A 15624-nucleotide genomic window follows, 5' to 3' on the forward strand; every position below is an offset into this window, starting at 1 on the left:
CAGAAAAAGAAAATGAAGAAAGCAAGCTTGTGAGGATTTCTTTTTTTTTTTTTTTAATGTCATATTCTCAATTTTCAATGTGGTTGAAGTCGTATAAAGGGGGCTGCGAAGAGGTGGACAATGATTTCCGCTCTGGACTGTCAACAACCAGCAAAAGTGAAGAAATTATGTCTCGTGTTCTTTTCAACACCAACTGTCGAATGAGTGCGTGGATGATAGCAGAGACCCTCAATATTCCGAAAACCACTGTGCATGATACCGTTAGCAACAATTTGAACATGTTGCTGGTCCCCAAGCTGTTGACTGACACGAGGGCAACCGAGTGATCGTGAATGAACTTTTGTGACGTGTGCAAATTGAACCTCATTTTATTGACAATGTCATTACTGGCAATGGAAGATGGGTACTTGAGTACGGCCCTGAGATGAAGCGTCAAAGTTCTGAAAGGCACCTCGAAGTCCTCTCACCCTGCGAGGGGATAAGTCCCCCCAGCAGGTTCGAGCGTCCTCCGAGGTGGGGCCCCGGAGGATTCAGAAAATCGTCCAAGACCGAGCACGTCTGTAGATATAACAAAAAAGGTTTTACTTAAAAGAGCAAGCAGTCAGCGATGGGTAGGGAACTGTGCGGCCGGGGGTCGAGGAGTGGTTCCGGCTTGTGAATCCGCTGCCCGTCGCCAAAAAGGCGCCGGGGCCAAGTACCTCCGCAGGCCTGTTCTCCCTGCGGCCGGAAGTCGGGCGCGAAGCACTACCAGCAGTGGCCTTGACGACACACCGGAGGGAGGAGGTGGCCGCCCAGGTCTGGACACCCGGGCACGGCCAGGGAGGCACCTTTTTTACAGCGACAGGTTCCAACAACGGGACAACAGGCACGAACCAGCTGCAGGGCCGGCAGGATCCTCGGGCGGGCAGCACCTGCCTGTGCCCAGCACGGCGCTCACTCTCCGAGGCAGCAAGAGGCAGGCGGGAGACAGGAAACAGCAGGCCCCTGGTCGCAATGAACTGGTCGAGGACGGCTTCCGCAGGCCTGGTCACCCGGGTTCAAGAAGCCATTCTGCCGCGACCTCGCCTGTTTGCTGCCCGAGCTCGTCTCCTCGCGCCGTTTGCGCCATGCCTCGTGTCTCTTCTTTTCTTCTTCTCTTTTTCCAAGCGAGCGTCAGGCCGCTGCTAGTGCTGCAGGGCGCTTGTGACATCACACACCCCAAGAAGGCAAGACTGCGCAAGTCGAAAATGGAAACGGTGCTAATTGTCTTTTTAGAAGGGTGTGGTCGACAAAGAATTCATACTCCAAGGGCAGGCAGTCAACGGTGTCTACAGAAAAAAGGTTGTTCGAATGCAAAAGGAGATTTCCGATACCTGGCAGTTGCGCCAAGACAGCGCTCATAGCCACACCTCTCTGTGTGTCCTGGAGTTCCTGGTCAAGCCCAACTTTGTAGCGCTGCCCCCTACAGTCCTGACCTGGCTCTGGAAGACTTTTCCTGTTCCTGAGAATCAAGACCAGCCTGAAAAGAGATTGTTTTGGGACCATCAAAGTGATTCAAACTGCCGTGACCCATTGACGCCTTCCAGGATGCTTGCAGTGCCTGATAGTGTTGCTGGCAGACATGTAGGTGCGAAAGAGGACTACTTTGAAGAATTTTAAATATTTGTAACATATCTTGAATGACAATTTTTTATGTATATGATTGCATTACTTTCCAAATACACAGTAAATACTGTTTCTGCGAGTCGGGTGAAGCGTCGCAAGCTTGCTTCCGCCTAAAACAAGGCAGTGTTCATTCCTCTTTTGGATGTAACACGGGGTTACAAGCACCATCTCTACTAAATGTTGCTTTTTTGATTCGTCGTCATTGCAGACGATGGGTATTTGCAATTAGTTCTGACTGAATCAGGCAAGTAGTTCATCTAGAGTATACAGCCTCGAGCTTCAGGTAGAGAGTCTTGATGCTTGGACACAAGGAAGCTGAATGAAATTGGCTGTACAACGAAGCAAAAGCATATGAAATGTGTCCTTTTGTCATGCCATCTGATTCTTCATTTCATCATCTCGTGGCATCAGTGCTGGCTGTATTAAAGCCCGGTACAGGCAGGGACATCTTATTTTTCATTCCTTTTACTTGTCCCAGCATACTTTTTGTATCAAACTGCATTATACGTAGTAGCACATGCAGGGAGATTTTATCAGAAACCCAGCACACACCAGTGGTCCTTCAGAGTGCACTCTGCAGACATGCTCCCATTCTTACCAACTGCTGTCTATATTGGATTCCAGCATCTGGTCATGTGGTCACAGTACTTCCCTGCTTGTTATTGCGGATTCCTGCTGCATATTAAGGACTTTGAAAGGACCCTCCCCAGGTGTATAGAACACTTTTCAGCAATGTGGCATGGAACATCACAGCTGGCTATGCAGGACTGCCCCGAGAGGCTGCGGCACTGCATGTATATATATAAAAGACCAAACACCTACCATCTGCTCCTCAAAGTGTACCTAGCAACTAGACTGTCTCCACTTGCTCTTGGTGTCGTGCACTGCTGAGCACCCACTTCAGGCTATAAGTCTAACATGCACATCAAATCATGCCTTTTCCTGTCTTGCAAACTTTTAAAGCAGGTGTTCTTAAATTGTATGGTTGAGAATGATGTCATCGTTTATCACTGAACGTTTATCACTGTCATCTTTATTTTTCTGTGCTTGTTTCGCAATCACTGTGCATTTTATTTTAGTTTAAGTGCACTAATTACGTTGGCATCGCATCCATTTATCTAACTTTTGTTCACTCCGTTGAGACCCACCGTTGCCTTTCCCTGTGAAAGACAGTCCGACCTGTGCACTGTGCGATCAGACATTTTTGAAATCTGCATCAGTAGTTTTTAGCAGCAGTTTTTAACTCCAGGTGGTCGCAATTTCTAGAGTCCTTCACTACGGCGTCACTCATAGCCTGAGTTGCTTTGGGGCGTTAAACCCCCATAAAACCATAAGCTCTTCTAACGTTTAATGGCCTTTTATTGGCAGTAATGGAAGTAAACGGACAAAATTATAGCCCTCTGTTTTGCAAAACAGTTCTCATTGCCCTTTATTCTTGACATAATAGCGCTAACAGAATAACTTCAGTGCTATGTATTGCATTGCCAGAATTTTAAGGCCACTTGGCTCTTTCGTAGACTTTCATGTTTGAACTTTTCTTTAACAGTACCTGCATTTAGTAAAAGATACTGAGCCGTTGCTACATAGAAAATGGCACAGCAGTTTGTCCGGCATAGCTGAGCATGCTTTCTGTTATTCAGAGTTGCTGTCATGTTTGGGAAATGGCTGTTTATGCAACTGATTCTGTTATAAAAGGGGATGACAAGCATCTAAAATGATAAAGGTGTTGGAGCACTATGGTATGTGTGTGGTCTTAGGAAGACCACACTGACTACAGTGCAGTCACTTGTATGTGGGCAGCTTATGGATCAATGTGTTCTTTACTTACAGGAACTTAAGAACTTCATGAATGTCAGTCCACAGCTGGATGCCATCAAGTTTGCTATTATTACACACGTGAGCATTTTTTTTGTTTTTGCAAGCATGCTGTTTTGAGCATGCATGCAGCATTGGCGAAAGGTTATGACTGACAATCTTAACAATTTATGTAAGAACAACCTTGTTCACTGTTAATGCATGTCATCGCAGGACTTTGTTATTGGAGCTTTCAGGGATCATTTTTTCAGAAACTCCTTGGGTACTGTGAAAAAAATGGAGGCAAGAAATGGACCTTAAAATTTGAGAACATTTGCACTGTAGCATTACATGTGTTGCAGTGAGAAATACATATGGAATAAATTCATAGATTTGTAAAGCTAAGGAGGGGGACCGATGGCCTCTACTTGGGGAAGGGGGGAAATTTTTGTGTGCTTGCAATTTGGACTTCTAAACATAGCCGTGCAGTGGTATTGATTCTTTTTGCAGATCTTAGAATTTATTGACCTGGATGCAACAGCTGCATTTTTTTTTTGCCAGTTCTATCCAGTGCAATAATTTAGCTGAAATGTTATAAATATCCAAAGGAAATATTAGGCTCAGTTATGTTAATGTTAGGAAGGTATGCACATTGGAAACTTGTGTACTTTTGGTGTTTCTATCAATATTAGAATTAAACTGACAGTGCCAGAAGCACGTGTCCTCTTGCTAATGTCATTATGTTTTGGACTCTGAATTTTGTTCAGGTTGGTGATGGGCCAAAGCCACACGATGGTCTTGAGGTGCACCTTTTGGATGTCCATGGGTATCCAAAGTGAGCTTACCACGCTGGCTTCTGCACTAAGACAACTTCAAAAAGAACAAATGGATTGCATGTGATCTTTGGTGGGTAGATGATTATGACTAACTTGTTTTAATGGGTTGTAAGGAGTGGAAATAGGAACTTCTTACTTTTCCTCTCATACAGTCACTGAATAAGTGTGTGGTGGATGAATTCTTTAACACAGTAATGTGGACTACATGTACTACTAGCTATATATGCTTTATCTGCACTTTTGTGTATGTAATGCTTAAAAATGGTGGGGGCCAAAGTCACTATTCTTGCTAGCATGTATATAATGTTAGCGTCTTGCATAATCTTTATTTCTTGTAGTATGCACACTACATTATGCGTAGCACACGTAGCATGTTTTTCTCACTCACGTAGGACTTGCATAAGAATGAGTGCAATTTTAATCTAATGTCCTCTTGAATGTTTTACTAGCATACTGTTTCGTCTGACATGAATTGATGACACAAACAGCTGAAAAAAGTGTTTTATAATATGCAAAATGTTGAAATACAGTTTTGCACAGCTACTATGGTCAGTGGTGTTACATCGTCCTTTCTTACGAGGAGGCATATACTACATAAGAGTGATTAATGTGGCAAGAGGCAGTTCTAGGAGCTCTTGGCCCAAGCAAGGCATCTTTTTTTACTTGGGATGTAGCTTGGCATAAGATACACCCCAAACAGTGTTAAGAATATTTTCTATGATATGACAAATGATATATGACATGATATATGACACGCCTGGAAACAAAGAGGAAGTGCTTTTGTATTCTCAGAGATGTGCATTATCTAGAAATGCTATTCCAGTGCTTGCATAGAACCTTCCTTCTTGCACCTTTACGACCATGTACGATTTATTGACACAAGCCATGGATGTGTCATGGATTAAAGTAAAGAAAGTAGTGGAAGCATTGAAGGGATGATGTGAATCTTTGTAAGGACAGAATTCTCATTTCTGAATATGGTGCTGTCAACTTGCCTGAAATAGTGTTCTCACCAGTGTTGCAAGTCATATTGAGTATCGCACTACATGGTGATCATCTATTTGTGCGTGTCAGGGTTGTTTGAGAGCTGGACTTCATCTTAATATTCCTGTTGTTCCTCTTTGTAGAGCAGACACCAGTGAGTAAGCTTAGTTAAGGCTTCATGTTGTTTGATGCTATTAGAGCATGAAATTGGGGCATGCTCTTTACTCTGAGCTGTTTGTGTGCCTTATGCATTGGATGACTGTTCTAGTGGGGCCCATATAGGTATAGCAGTGCTATTACCTAGTTGTCCTGACCTTGTTTTTATAACCTGGCCATACTGTTAGTAGTAGTGTAGGCCTACATCAGTGTTGATTGTGCACAAAAGCATTATTTTTATTGTATTGGACTTTGTGGCACATAAGTAACTGAGGCTATAATGAATCTTTTTTTTTGTGATTGCTTGTGCCGTCAGCGCCAAACTACATTTCCTAATAAAAAAAAACGGACTCATTTTCTGTCCACATGGTCTTTGTTGGTAACTGTCATCTGTAACTCTTTATAGGATATAAGCTGTGTGCATCTCTCATATGCATACAAATAGTAAAATTGTACTCAGAATGATTCTAGAAATGGAATGACATCACTTTCAAGCCATTTAGACCACCCGGTTTGTAAAAAACAAACGAAAAACATTCTTATCAATGTTTTTGTAAAAAGTCCCCAAATGCAGTATGTGCTCGTACCTCAGTCTTGTTTACGTATAAGAAAACTTAAATTGGAATTATCAACTGTTTCAAAAAGTATTCTGAAACAGTTGGCTAATGGAAAAGGCTGAAAAGCCACAATTTTTCAGATTTTAATTTTACCACCAAAATAGCCCACGTCATACTGTACACCCACACTTGCAAAAACATTCTGAATGGTTTGTTTGGTAGTTTGGTAATAATAATGTAAAAATATGGTGCACAAGTGCAACACTGTGTATGTCGGCACTTCAAGCAAGTGGGGTAACTATGTCCCACTGTTGTATAAAGGGCTAATTTGGCGTCTGTTCTCAAATGTTTAATGGTACCCAACAAACTTCTTGTAGCAGTGGTACATAGATATATAGGAGCAAAGTACATGAAATATTCGTATATAAATATTTTGGTGTGTGGCAAGAAACAACAAACAAAGAACTCCCAAGCTCTGTCCATGTTCTGTGAATGAGGAGGAAAGCAACTGCTGACCTGTCCTCTATTCTTTCCTTGGAAGACTGGGGATGGAAATGTTCCTTATGCTTGGCAAGCAAATCTTGTTTGCTGGATGAACGCCTGAATAAATATTTCAAGAAAGCTTTTCTTGAAATATGCATGACCAACTGGCCTACAAAACAACCCTTCTCAGCCTGAATAAACTTGCGTTCCTCTGGGCGTGACTCTTTCCTTACCGCGAAAAAATGAGATTTTGAGTGTTTTAAAATAGAAATTATTTATTCAGTAAGTTCTAAATGCACTGCACATCATAACATGTCATACTTCTGAACCAAAAAAAAAAACAACAGAGTTGTGTGTGCAAAACTTTTATTGGTTAAATCTGCTGTGAAAAAAAAAAACAAGCGAAACAGAAATAAGCGGCTGCACTGCGCCAGAAATTGATTAGTAAAAACTAAAATATACGAAACTTTCCACATGTTCTTAGTTACCATTCTCAAGACTTTCAGCCTTTCAAGTTGGGCAATATGATGTGGGATGTGCTGCATATTACATATGTTCAGAGTTCCATTCTTGTTTCTTTCTTTTTTATAGCTGAACTTGCAGTTCCTACTTTTCCATTTTTTTTTGTTGGTTGTAATAAAAAAATATACTGAAAAAGCCCTAAATGGGGGCGTGGCCTTCCTTGACAGCATCATGATCAAAAATCTGCTGGCGCATTAAAATATCTTGGAATAAAACCACCCTTATCATTTACAAATCATGACCGCCGCGGTGGCTCAGTGGTTATGGCACTCGGCTACTGACCCAAAAGACACGGGTTCGATCCCAGCCATGGCGGTCGAATTTCGATGGAGGCGAAATTCTACACGCTCGTGTGATGTCAGTGCACGTTAAAGAACCCCCCAGGTGGTCGAAATTTCCGGAGCCCATCACTACGGCGTCTCTCATAGCCCTAGTCACTTTTGGACGTTAAACCCTCATAAACCAAACCAAACCATTTACCAATTGAGCACACTGCATAAAATACAGCATGAACGGTAAAACGCAGCGCGAGTATGCACTGATGTCACGGGACTCTGAGGTGAAGTCTTGCGAATGGAATTGAAATTTGACCATTCCACATGGTTGGAAGTGCTCAGTGTGGCTTTTAAGTCTTCCAGGAGCTTGTGACACAACAGACACCATGATCACCATCTAAACTAAATGGCTCAGTTTGTCCAGGAGCACGAACTTGAATTTTTGACAGCAGGTTCAAAGTATCAATCTGATGATCTATGGCACAGCACACTGCAGCCGTGGTGTCGTGGTAGAGCACCCGCCTCGGCTTCGGGAAGTGCTGGGTTCGACTCCCGCCGCTGGCCGGGTACCCACCAGTTTTCTCAAACCTATGCTCCGGCCTGATGCTCAGCTTCTCGGGGTGCATGGCTTGGGAAAGGAGCCTGCACCTTCAAATCCCATCACTGTGGGCTTGAAGACACAAAGCGAACTTCGTCAAAAGCAGAGAACTTCGTCACATTTCTTCATAACTTTTTTTATCTATGGCGTGGAAAAGGAGGCGTGGCCTTCCTTGATGTCATCATCAAAAAACTGCTGGTGCATTTCGTAAAATATCTTGGCAGTATGTTCCAAAAATCATGAAGCACCAAATAAAACCACTCATCATTTACAAATCAAGCGTACTACATAAAATACATCAATGGTAAAGCAAAACATGTGCGAGCACACGACGATGTCCCAGGGGCTTTGAAACGAAGTCCCACAAATGAAACTGAAATCCGAGCATTCCATGTGGTTGTCTAACTCGACACTACTGCTCTAAAGAAAAGGACAGCATAAGCACCGTCTAAAGTGCTCAGTGTAGCCTTTCGCCTTCGAGGGGCATGCAGCGAAACGGGCGCCGTGATTGGCAGCTGGCAGACTATGTCCAGTCCAAGTTTCATTTTCACATTGCCTCCTCGCTTTGGAAAAAAACAAACAAACAAACCTGAAACCAAAGAAATGGTGGTATTGAAGCAAACTAGATGACGCAGCTTGTTCAGGACCGCCGTCTTGAATCTTTGCAGCAGGTTCAAAGCATCGGTCATATATAACCGATGGCCTATGGTGCAGTAAGGAAAGAGTTGTGCCACTGCAGTGTTATAAGCCTCCAAGCCCAAGTAGGCACACAAAGCTGCACAGCAAACATATCAGACGCTCAGGCAACCTTCGATTCCTCTATGACCTGAATGTGCTGGACCACCATGCATATCATGCAATTGCTCAAACGTGTGCCATACATAGTTTGGACATGCATACATCAGAAATGTGACTGTTACTCAATGGAGGAACATAATTACAGGCACAAGCCGCACAACACCCCTTTCAACTAACTGCATAGTGTTCGCTCCCAAAAACGTTTACTTCACATGGAGCGTGAAGGCCTCACTTTGTTACGCTGTGCATTTTCTGTAAAAGTTGTGGCTTATTATGCCGCAGTCGTGGGTGCCACTACGTTGTCCAATTTGCCGTAGGTCATTTCTGATCTTCAGTCAGCGTGTTCGCTGCATTCGCTTTTGTCATTATCTGCTTGATTAGGCACACAAGGCAAGGCACCATGCACTTTCCAGGAAAGCAAACTGGAGCTGTCAGACTTTTCTTCAAATGCAACACGTGGAAGAAGGCACAGTCAGTCTGCTCATAATCAGCTCCACGTTGTAGCTAGGCTTTTTGACATTAGCCCGCGGTAAGCATACCGTGCATACACCAACCAGATCGCCCTACATCGCTGCGATGCTGGACCCGTGCTCGCCATCAAGAGATTCCTTTTTGGTCACTGTCACTGCAGAAATAGTCTGTGCACATCTGCACAATTGGTAAATTGCACAGTAATGGAGAAGCAGAGAAGAGCGACCTGACCCTGTTTACAGTGGCGCCTCTACAGGTGATGTACGGGGCGCGTTATAATCCTCACATTTAATGTATCGCCTCTACGAAGGGGTTGCTGGACCCACGATAATGCATTGTAAAATGCAGGTCGACTGTCATCGCTTAAACGGGGGCTGCATAATCAGAGTTCCACCGTAGTTGGGAGCTGTCAGAGAAGTGGTAGCACTGTAACACAATTCACATGGCACAGCCTTGACAAGACGTTTCGCAGATTTTGCAGCCTTCTTACAGCGGCAACCATGTAAACCGAAACTCTCCTAAAAAAACAATCAACAGCAATAGGTACACCACTCACGCCATCCCTCCTTGGGCGTGCCTGCCAGGCCCAATAGATGCTCAAAACATCTGCCAAGGCCAGCAGGATGAGAGAATTTTCGGTTTAAAACGGACTATGCATGCTGCAGCGTCTTTACTCTGGAGGAAGGCCCTTATGCAACTAACATGGTTATGTGTTTAGAGTGCACTTGCAAAATACGTGGAAGCAAGGACTACCTTCTGCCCGAATGTAAGTCGACCCCCCCCACATCACAATTCTGAAGAAAAAAAAAAAACCAAACTTGCAGGTCATTTAAACATGGCCTTTAAGAGTAGCACGCAACAGTACTATCCTGTGGCCTCCGCTTATCACCAGCCGCTATCGGCTGCCGCACGCGGGAGTGCCCATGGGCACATTACAACACAAAAATGTATTAGTCATTGGACTACTCATCCACACTTGCGCCATAACCCTCGCTAGCGCTGCTGCGGTCCCACAGCTCGTCGTTCTAACACCGTCATGCAGCGAAATCCTGCACTTCGCAAACAGCCACATCATGACATCGCGTGGAACAGATGAAAATTTTGGCTCATTGTAGCTGCCACTCCCATATCACTCAGTGCAAAAGTCGAACTTGCAGCCCGGCGCGCAGTTTGTTTCTTCGGCATAAAGAATGACACGACATCTTGAACGCAGCCGTGAACTAGTGCCGGTCTGCTGCCTTGCTTTCACTGGCTCACATAGTGTAGGTCACAGCACCATGTGCTTTGGTTCAACTTGCATGTTTTTACTTTCCTTTTTAAGGTAACGTTTGCAGACATCAAATGTGGCGAACTGGAACAAATTACACGTGGCATTTTACTGTAGTAAGACAGTGTGCTACTTACATTGCAATACAGAACATGAAGCATTAAGCACAAAACACAAACAAGTTTATTGCACTTGCAATATTCAAGCATCAGATCTAAGCTTGATCCTTTGCTTCGAACTTAAAGTCAAAGATCATTGACCCATCACAAAGATCAAAGGAAAACTTCCAGATGAGCTTGGCAGCATTTTGCTGGGCAGGGCTGAAGAACTGCACTCCCTGCCGAGAAAACCTGTCCCAAGTAACTGTTTTCCCAGGAACAATTGTTTTTGACGGCCCAGCAGTCACAATGTTGTCGCCATCCAGGTCAAAATCTGTCCACAACACAACCCCGTTGCACAGTCCATGGCTGTCACAAAAGTGGTAACACAGTGATGCATCAGAAGATATCCACCACACTAAAAAAAAATGTTCTGTTCAACTAACAATACGGTATATAAAAAATTTAAACATTAAAATTTTTCTGAGTTGCTGTTAGTTCAGTCATCGTCTCTTTACTTCAAAGCTCTCTTCAGTTAATTACGAGCAACACATTTCAGTACACAAAGACTGAACTGCATAATATAAGCACAAGCACACTCAAATGAAGGCAAGCGGAACCACAAGATGGAGCCATGCAGGTGTGTGTGTGTGTGTAAGAGAAAAGATGAATGTCATTTTCAAACATCTACTGAAGCAATTTCTATTGCCTTTCTGAAATTTTGCACAGTTATAGTTTTCAAAGCCCAAACATGATGCCGCTGTTTTAGAGTAGGTGCATCAGAAAAAGATCCCTCCGTTCACAACCAACCAGTTTCCACTAAACTAAATGTATTAGAAGGCACATTTTTGGAATTCAATTCAAAACTGCAATAGTTACTCCAATACTCGATTCATAAAAATGAAGCTCGGTAGGTTACTAGGACCCTGGCAGAGACAATACGGCATGAACATTAGGCTGGCCTTTGGGAAAGGACCAAAGACCACAGAGCAGCAATCACATGAGCCTGCATGAGGCTGTTCAATGCAGCTAGGAAAGCACCACTGATTACATGTGGCATTTACAAAGGCCACAACTATGCACAAACTAATGAGCAGATGAGTTAAAATGCAGCAAGAATGTGTTGTCCTTTCATATACATTGCAATCAGAGTTGTACGTAATGCATTACAAGTGCAAATTATATGTTCTTCTAACTTTGTAATGCACTGATTTCTTTATGCAGGCGATTTCCAGCAATCCAATTATTATTATTTTTTTTTTTCAGCAATCGATTACTTGTAATTGGTTCTTTCCATTCGGAAAACGGTTATAACCACCGGAACAACTTGAAGAACCTAAAATTTGGTGGAAAGCACCAGTGCTAGTGTGGTATATTTTTTAAAGCCCGAGCAGCCTGCATTTCACTAATCCAGAGTTCTGCAGGTAGCCTTTTTTCACTACGAACTAACAGAACGTCATGTCCAGCTTTGTCCCTTTATGCGCAAGATCTTCTTATGTTACAACTCCACCCTTCCCTCCAGCATGCACTGAGTCTTCAGAGTCGCTCCTGATGTTTTTACACGGGAACATGGAAAGAATATTGACAAAAACTGTAAAAACAACTGCCGGTAAAAATTGACAGCATATGAATTGCAAAAGACAATAGCCGCCGCGGTGGCTCAGTGGCCATGGTGCTCGGCTGCTGACCCAAAGGACGCGGGTTCGATCCCGGCCGCGGCGGCTGGAATTTCTTTGGAGGAGAAATTCTAGAGGCCCGTGTACTGTGCGATGTCAGTGCACGTTAAAGAACCCCAGGTGGTCGAAATTTCCGGAGCCCTCCACTACGGCGTCTCTCATAGCCTTAGTCGCTTTGGGACGTTAAACCCCATAAACCAAACCAAACCAAAAGACAATAAAGATGCAGAGGCTCATTCTAGTCTATGCATAGCTGTCTTGTGCTAATAAAAGTTGTAAGGAAAACGACTTAATAGTAATCGATTATTACTCTTCTGTAATTTCTCAGTAAGTTTTGGAGGTTATAACAGACTGCTGAAATCTGTTACATTTCAAATGATGTAATTGTAATTGATTACTTCTTTTCTGCAAAATGTACAAGACTGGCTGCAATCTGTGTGTGTCCTGTGCACAAAATTGTTGGACCTGCAAGGGAAGTCCAGCACGTTTTAATTTCTTTTTGTGCATATACCTGAATGCTACTTTGGAACACATGGGAGAGGAGCTAATTTCAGCATCAAAAGTGGCACCACAATAATGGGGGTGGGGGCTCAACATGTGCTTCGTATATAAAAATATGCTGCTGACCTAAGTGACTCGTAGCAGCTGATTCTACAGCTTTAATGTGCATAGACATTGTACCTTTCGAAGTTGGCGCTACCGGATGATAGCAGAGGACTTTCCTCGGACTTCACTTGCAGATGCATGTCCATAATGAGAAACTTGTTTGTCAAGGCTGTACAGGGGTACTCCCACAAAGGATGTGGTTCCACAGGGTCATCACTAATGCTCCTTGATTCCTGGAAAAGCAGCATAGTAACACGACTGAAGCAAGCATGGCTTGCAACCAAGGAAGAGCACTGCATCTGCTGTGACTCGAGCATCTTAAAGGTGCACTGAAGAGGAATCTGAACTCGTCTTTTTGCCGCGGGAACTCGATCTTCACGTTCCGAGCATTCTTAGAAACCTCGATTTATTGCCCTGTGTGGCCGATTTCACTCATTAAATCGAATTTATGTCCGGCTCCCACCTTTTTTTTTTTTTTTTGAATTCTCCCAGTATGGTGGGCGGAGTCAACCAATGCGTGGAGTGCCTTTCACCCAGTCCTGAGGCAGCTTGCCGCTCTGCCATCGGCGGAGTGATACGTAGTAATCCGTAGAAGCAAATAGTCCGCGCATATTTTTTATTTCTGCGGGCTTATTTTGCGGGTATATTATCTGCGAATGAAACTATTTATTCATGGAAACCTAAAAACAAAATAAAGTGAAAGCAAAGCCTCCACGGAGCTGGCTGAAAGGCACTCCACGTGTTGGTCGACTCCGCCCACCGTACGGGGAGAATTCAAAAAATAAAGGCGGGAGCCGGACGTTAATTCGATTTAATTAGGGAAATCGCCACACAGGGCAATAAGTCAAGGTTTCTAAGAATGCTCGGAACGTGTAGATCGAGTTCCCGCGGCAAAAAGACGAGTTCAGATTCCTCTTCAGTGCACCTTCAAGGACTATCAGTTATCTTGCCTTCGCATTATATGCCCTGCCCAAGCCCATTTCTGCCTCTCGATTTCGACTAGGACGTCATTAACCCGCGTTTGTTCCCTCACCCACTCTGTCCTCTTCCTGTCCCTTAACATTACACACCTATCATTTTCCTTTCCATAGCTCGCAGTGTTGTCCTCAATTCAAGATGAATCCTTTTCATTAGCCTCCATGTTTCAGAAAGCCCTACAGGTGAGTACTGGTAAGATACGGCTGTTATATACTTTTCTCTTGAGAGATATTGGTACACTGCCTTTCATGATCTGAGAGAACCTGCCATATGTGCTCCACCCCATTCTTACTCTTCTAGTTATTTCCCTCTCATGATCCGGATCAGCGGTCACTGCCTGCACTAGGTACACGTATTCCCTTACCACTTCCAGCACCTCGCTAGCAATTGTAAACTGCTGTTCCCTTCAGAGACTGTTGAACATTACTTTGGTTTTCTGCATATTAATTTTTGACCCATCGTTCTTGTTTTGCCTGTCAAACTCGTTGAGAATGCTTTGCAGTTCATCGCCTGAGTGACACAACAAGGCAATGTCATCAGCGAATCGCATATTACTAAGGTATTTTCCATTAACCCTTATCCCCAACTGTTCCCAATCCAGGCCAATGGAGCGCCAAAGAAAATCTGCACATGCATTGCTGAATACAACCATTTTGTCACTGTGATTAACATACCTGAATTAGTCGGTCAAAGGAATGGAGGTTAAACCCCTCAGTGGCATCTACTGGAGCGCTGATCTTCCAAAGGTCATGAAATTCCACGGCAACTCCATATAAAGCACAAGTGCGTGGCATGGTTAAGGCTCTGGGAGCCAGCAGGTGGGAACGTGAGAATCGCTGAAACCAGAACTGCAAGTTGTGCCAAGGCAGGAGACTGGTGACGAAGAAAGGCTCGCCGAGCAGCAGGGAGGCCTATAAAAAAAAGAGGTGCACAAAGCCCCGAAAACCATAAACTGACTACAACAACAACAAAAAGTAGCTTTTATAACAGTACTGCAGGTGTAGGCACTCTCACACAGTGTTCTTTCAAAGAAAAAGCATATATCAATGTCTGTCCAAATGTTTTTCACATGGCCAATGCTAAACTTACCTTTTCTACAATGTCCTCTTCACTGAACTTTTCAGCACTGTCCCCTTCGCTTTTTTTCCCAGACAGAAACTGAAGACCCTTGATCTGGTTAACAGATGCATATTCTTGCAGCACTGAACGCATCCTTTCGTCAGGTTCAATGACATACACCTGCGCCACAACCAGAGAGAAAAAAGTCTGAAATTCAATTTTTCACAGCACAGGAAGAGCAAACATGCATAATTGCATTCTACATGGAATATACAAAATGCAATTGATATCTTGCAACACCTTACGATTTGTGGAAGTTGTTAAAGGGGTCCTGCAACACTTTGCGATTCTAGTTATGCTTTAGGTATTCTTGATATCACGGTGATACAGAATACAATTTGTGGAAATCATTGGCACAGTTGGCAGCAGAAGTTTATGGGATGCGCGTGCTGACCTGCAACCAAGCCACCTGAAATTTACACCAGTTGATACAGAACGCACATACCCCCACATATGCAAGCATTTCAGGCCATTGGCTTGTGTGACAACACCAGAATAAATTTTCGTCCACACACTTGCATCCCGTTAAACTTCTGTTGCTGACCGTACAAAAATGAGTGCACATGAACAGGAGTTACTGAATAAAGTTCAAAATAGAAGCAAAATACAGACCGCAGTTTGGTTTATAGAAGGTTCATATACCACTTCTCTCTCCCAATAATGTGAACTGATGGAGCCAACTGAACCAACCTTTCCGTACAAGTAATGACACAGGTATGCATTTTATGGGTGCCTGCTCACCATTACTCGTTTTCACACAGC

General features: G+C 43.6%; 2 protein-coding genes across 7 annotated transcripts in view; one reads left to right on the forward strand and one right to left on the reverse strand.

The window, feature by feature from the left end:
• Mvd (mevalonate diphosphate decarboxylase) overlaps positions 1 to 15624 on the forward strand; it is a 54782-nt gene that overhangs the window by 38181 nt on the left and 977 nt on the right. For 2 of the 4 annotated variants that reach the window (XM_089580278.1, XM_089580279.1), the window contains 2 exons: positions 3475 to 3540; positions 4206 to 6670. In XM_089580278.1, the coding sequence (XP_089436404.1) occupies positions 3475 to 3540; positions 4206 to 4277 (138 nt within the window). In that variant the 3' untranslated portion in view covers positions 4278 to 6670. Of the gene's footprint in view, positions 1 to 3474; positions 3541 to 4205; positions 6671 to 15624 lie in introns of those variants that run through there. The other 2 variants (XR_016290504.1, XR_016290505.1) reach the window with 2 other exon arrangements.
• Positions 10546 to 15624, reverse strand: part of LOC149351071 (protein arginine N-methyltransferase 7-like) — a 63610-nt gene continuing 58531 nt past the window's right edge. For all 3 annotated transcript variants that reach the window (XM_089580275.1, XM_089580277.1, XM_089580276.1), the window contains 4 exons: positions 14833 to 14982; positions 14418 to 14654; positions 12841 to 12998; positions 10546 to 10852 (listed from right to left, as the gene is read on the reverse strand). In XM_089580275.1, coding sequence (XP_089436401.1) covers positions 10600 to 10852; positions 12841 to 12998; positions 14418 to 14654; positions 14833 to 14982 — 798 coding nt within the window. In that variant the 3' untranslated portion in view covers positions 10546 to 10599. The remainder of the gene's footprint in view (positions 10853 to 12840; positions 12999 to 14417; positions 14655 to 14832; positions 14983 to 15624) is intronic.

The sequence above is a fragment of the Amblyomma mixtum genome, chromosome 3 (assembly GCF_055824585.1).
Source record: "Amblyomma mixtum isolate Tamu chromosome 3, ASM5582458v1, whole genome shotgun sequence".
Lineage (NCBI taxonomy): Eukaryota > Metazoa > Arthropoda > Arachnida > Ixodida > Ixodidae > Amblyomma > Amblyomma mixtum.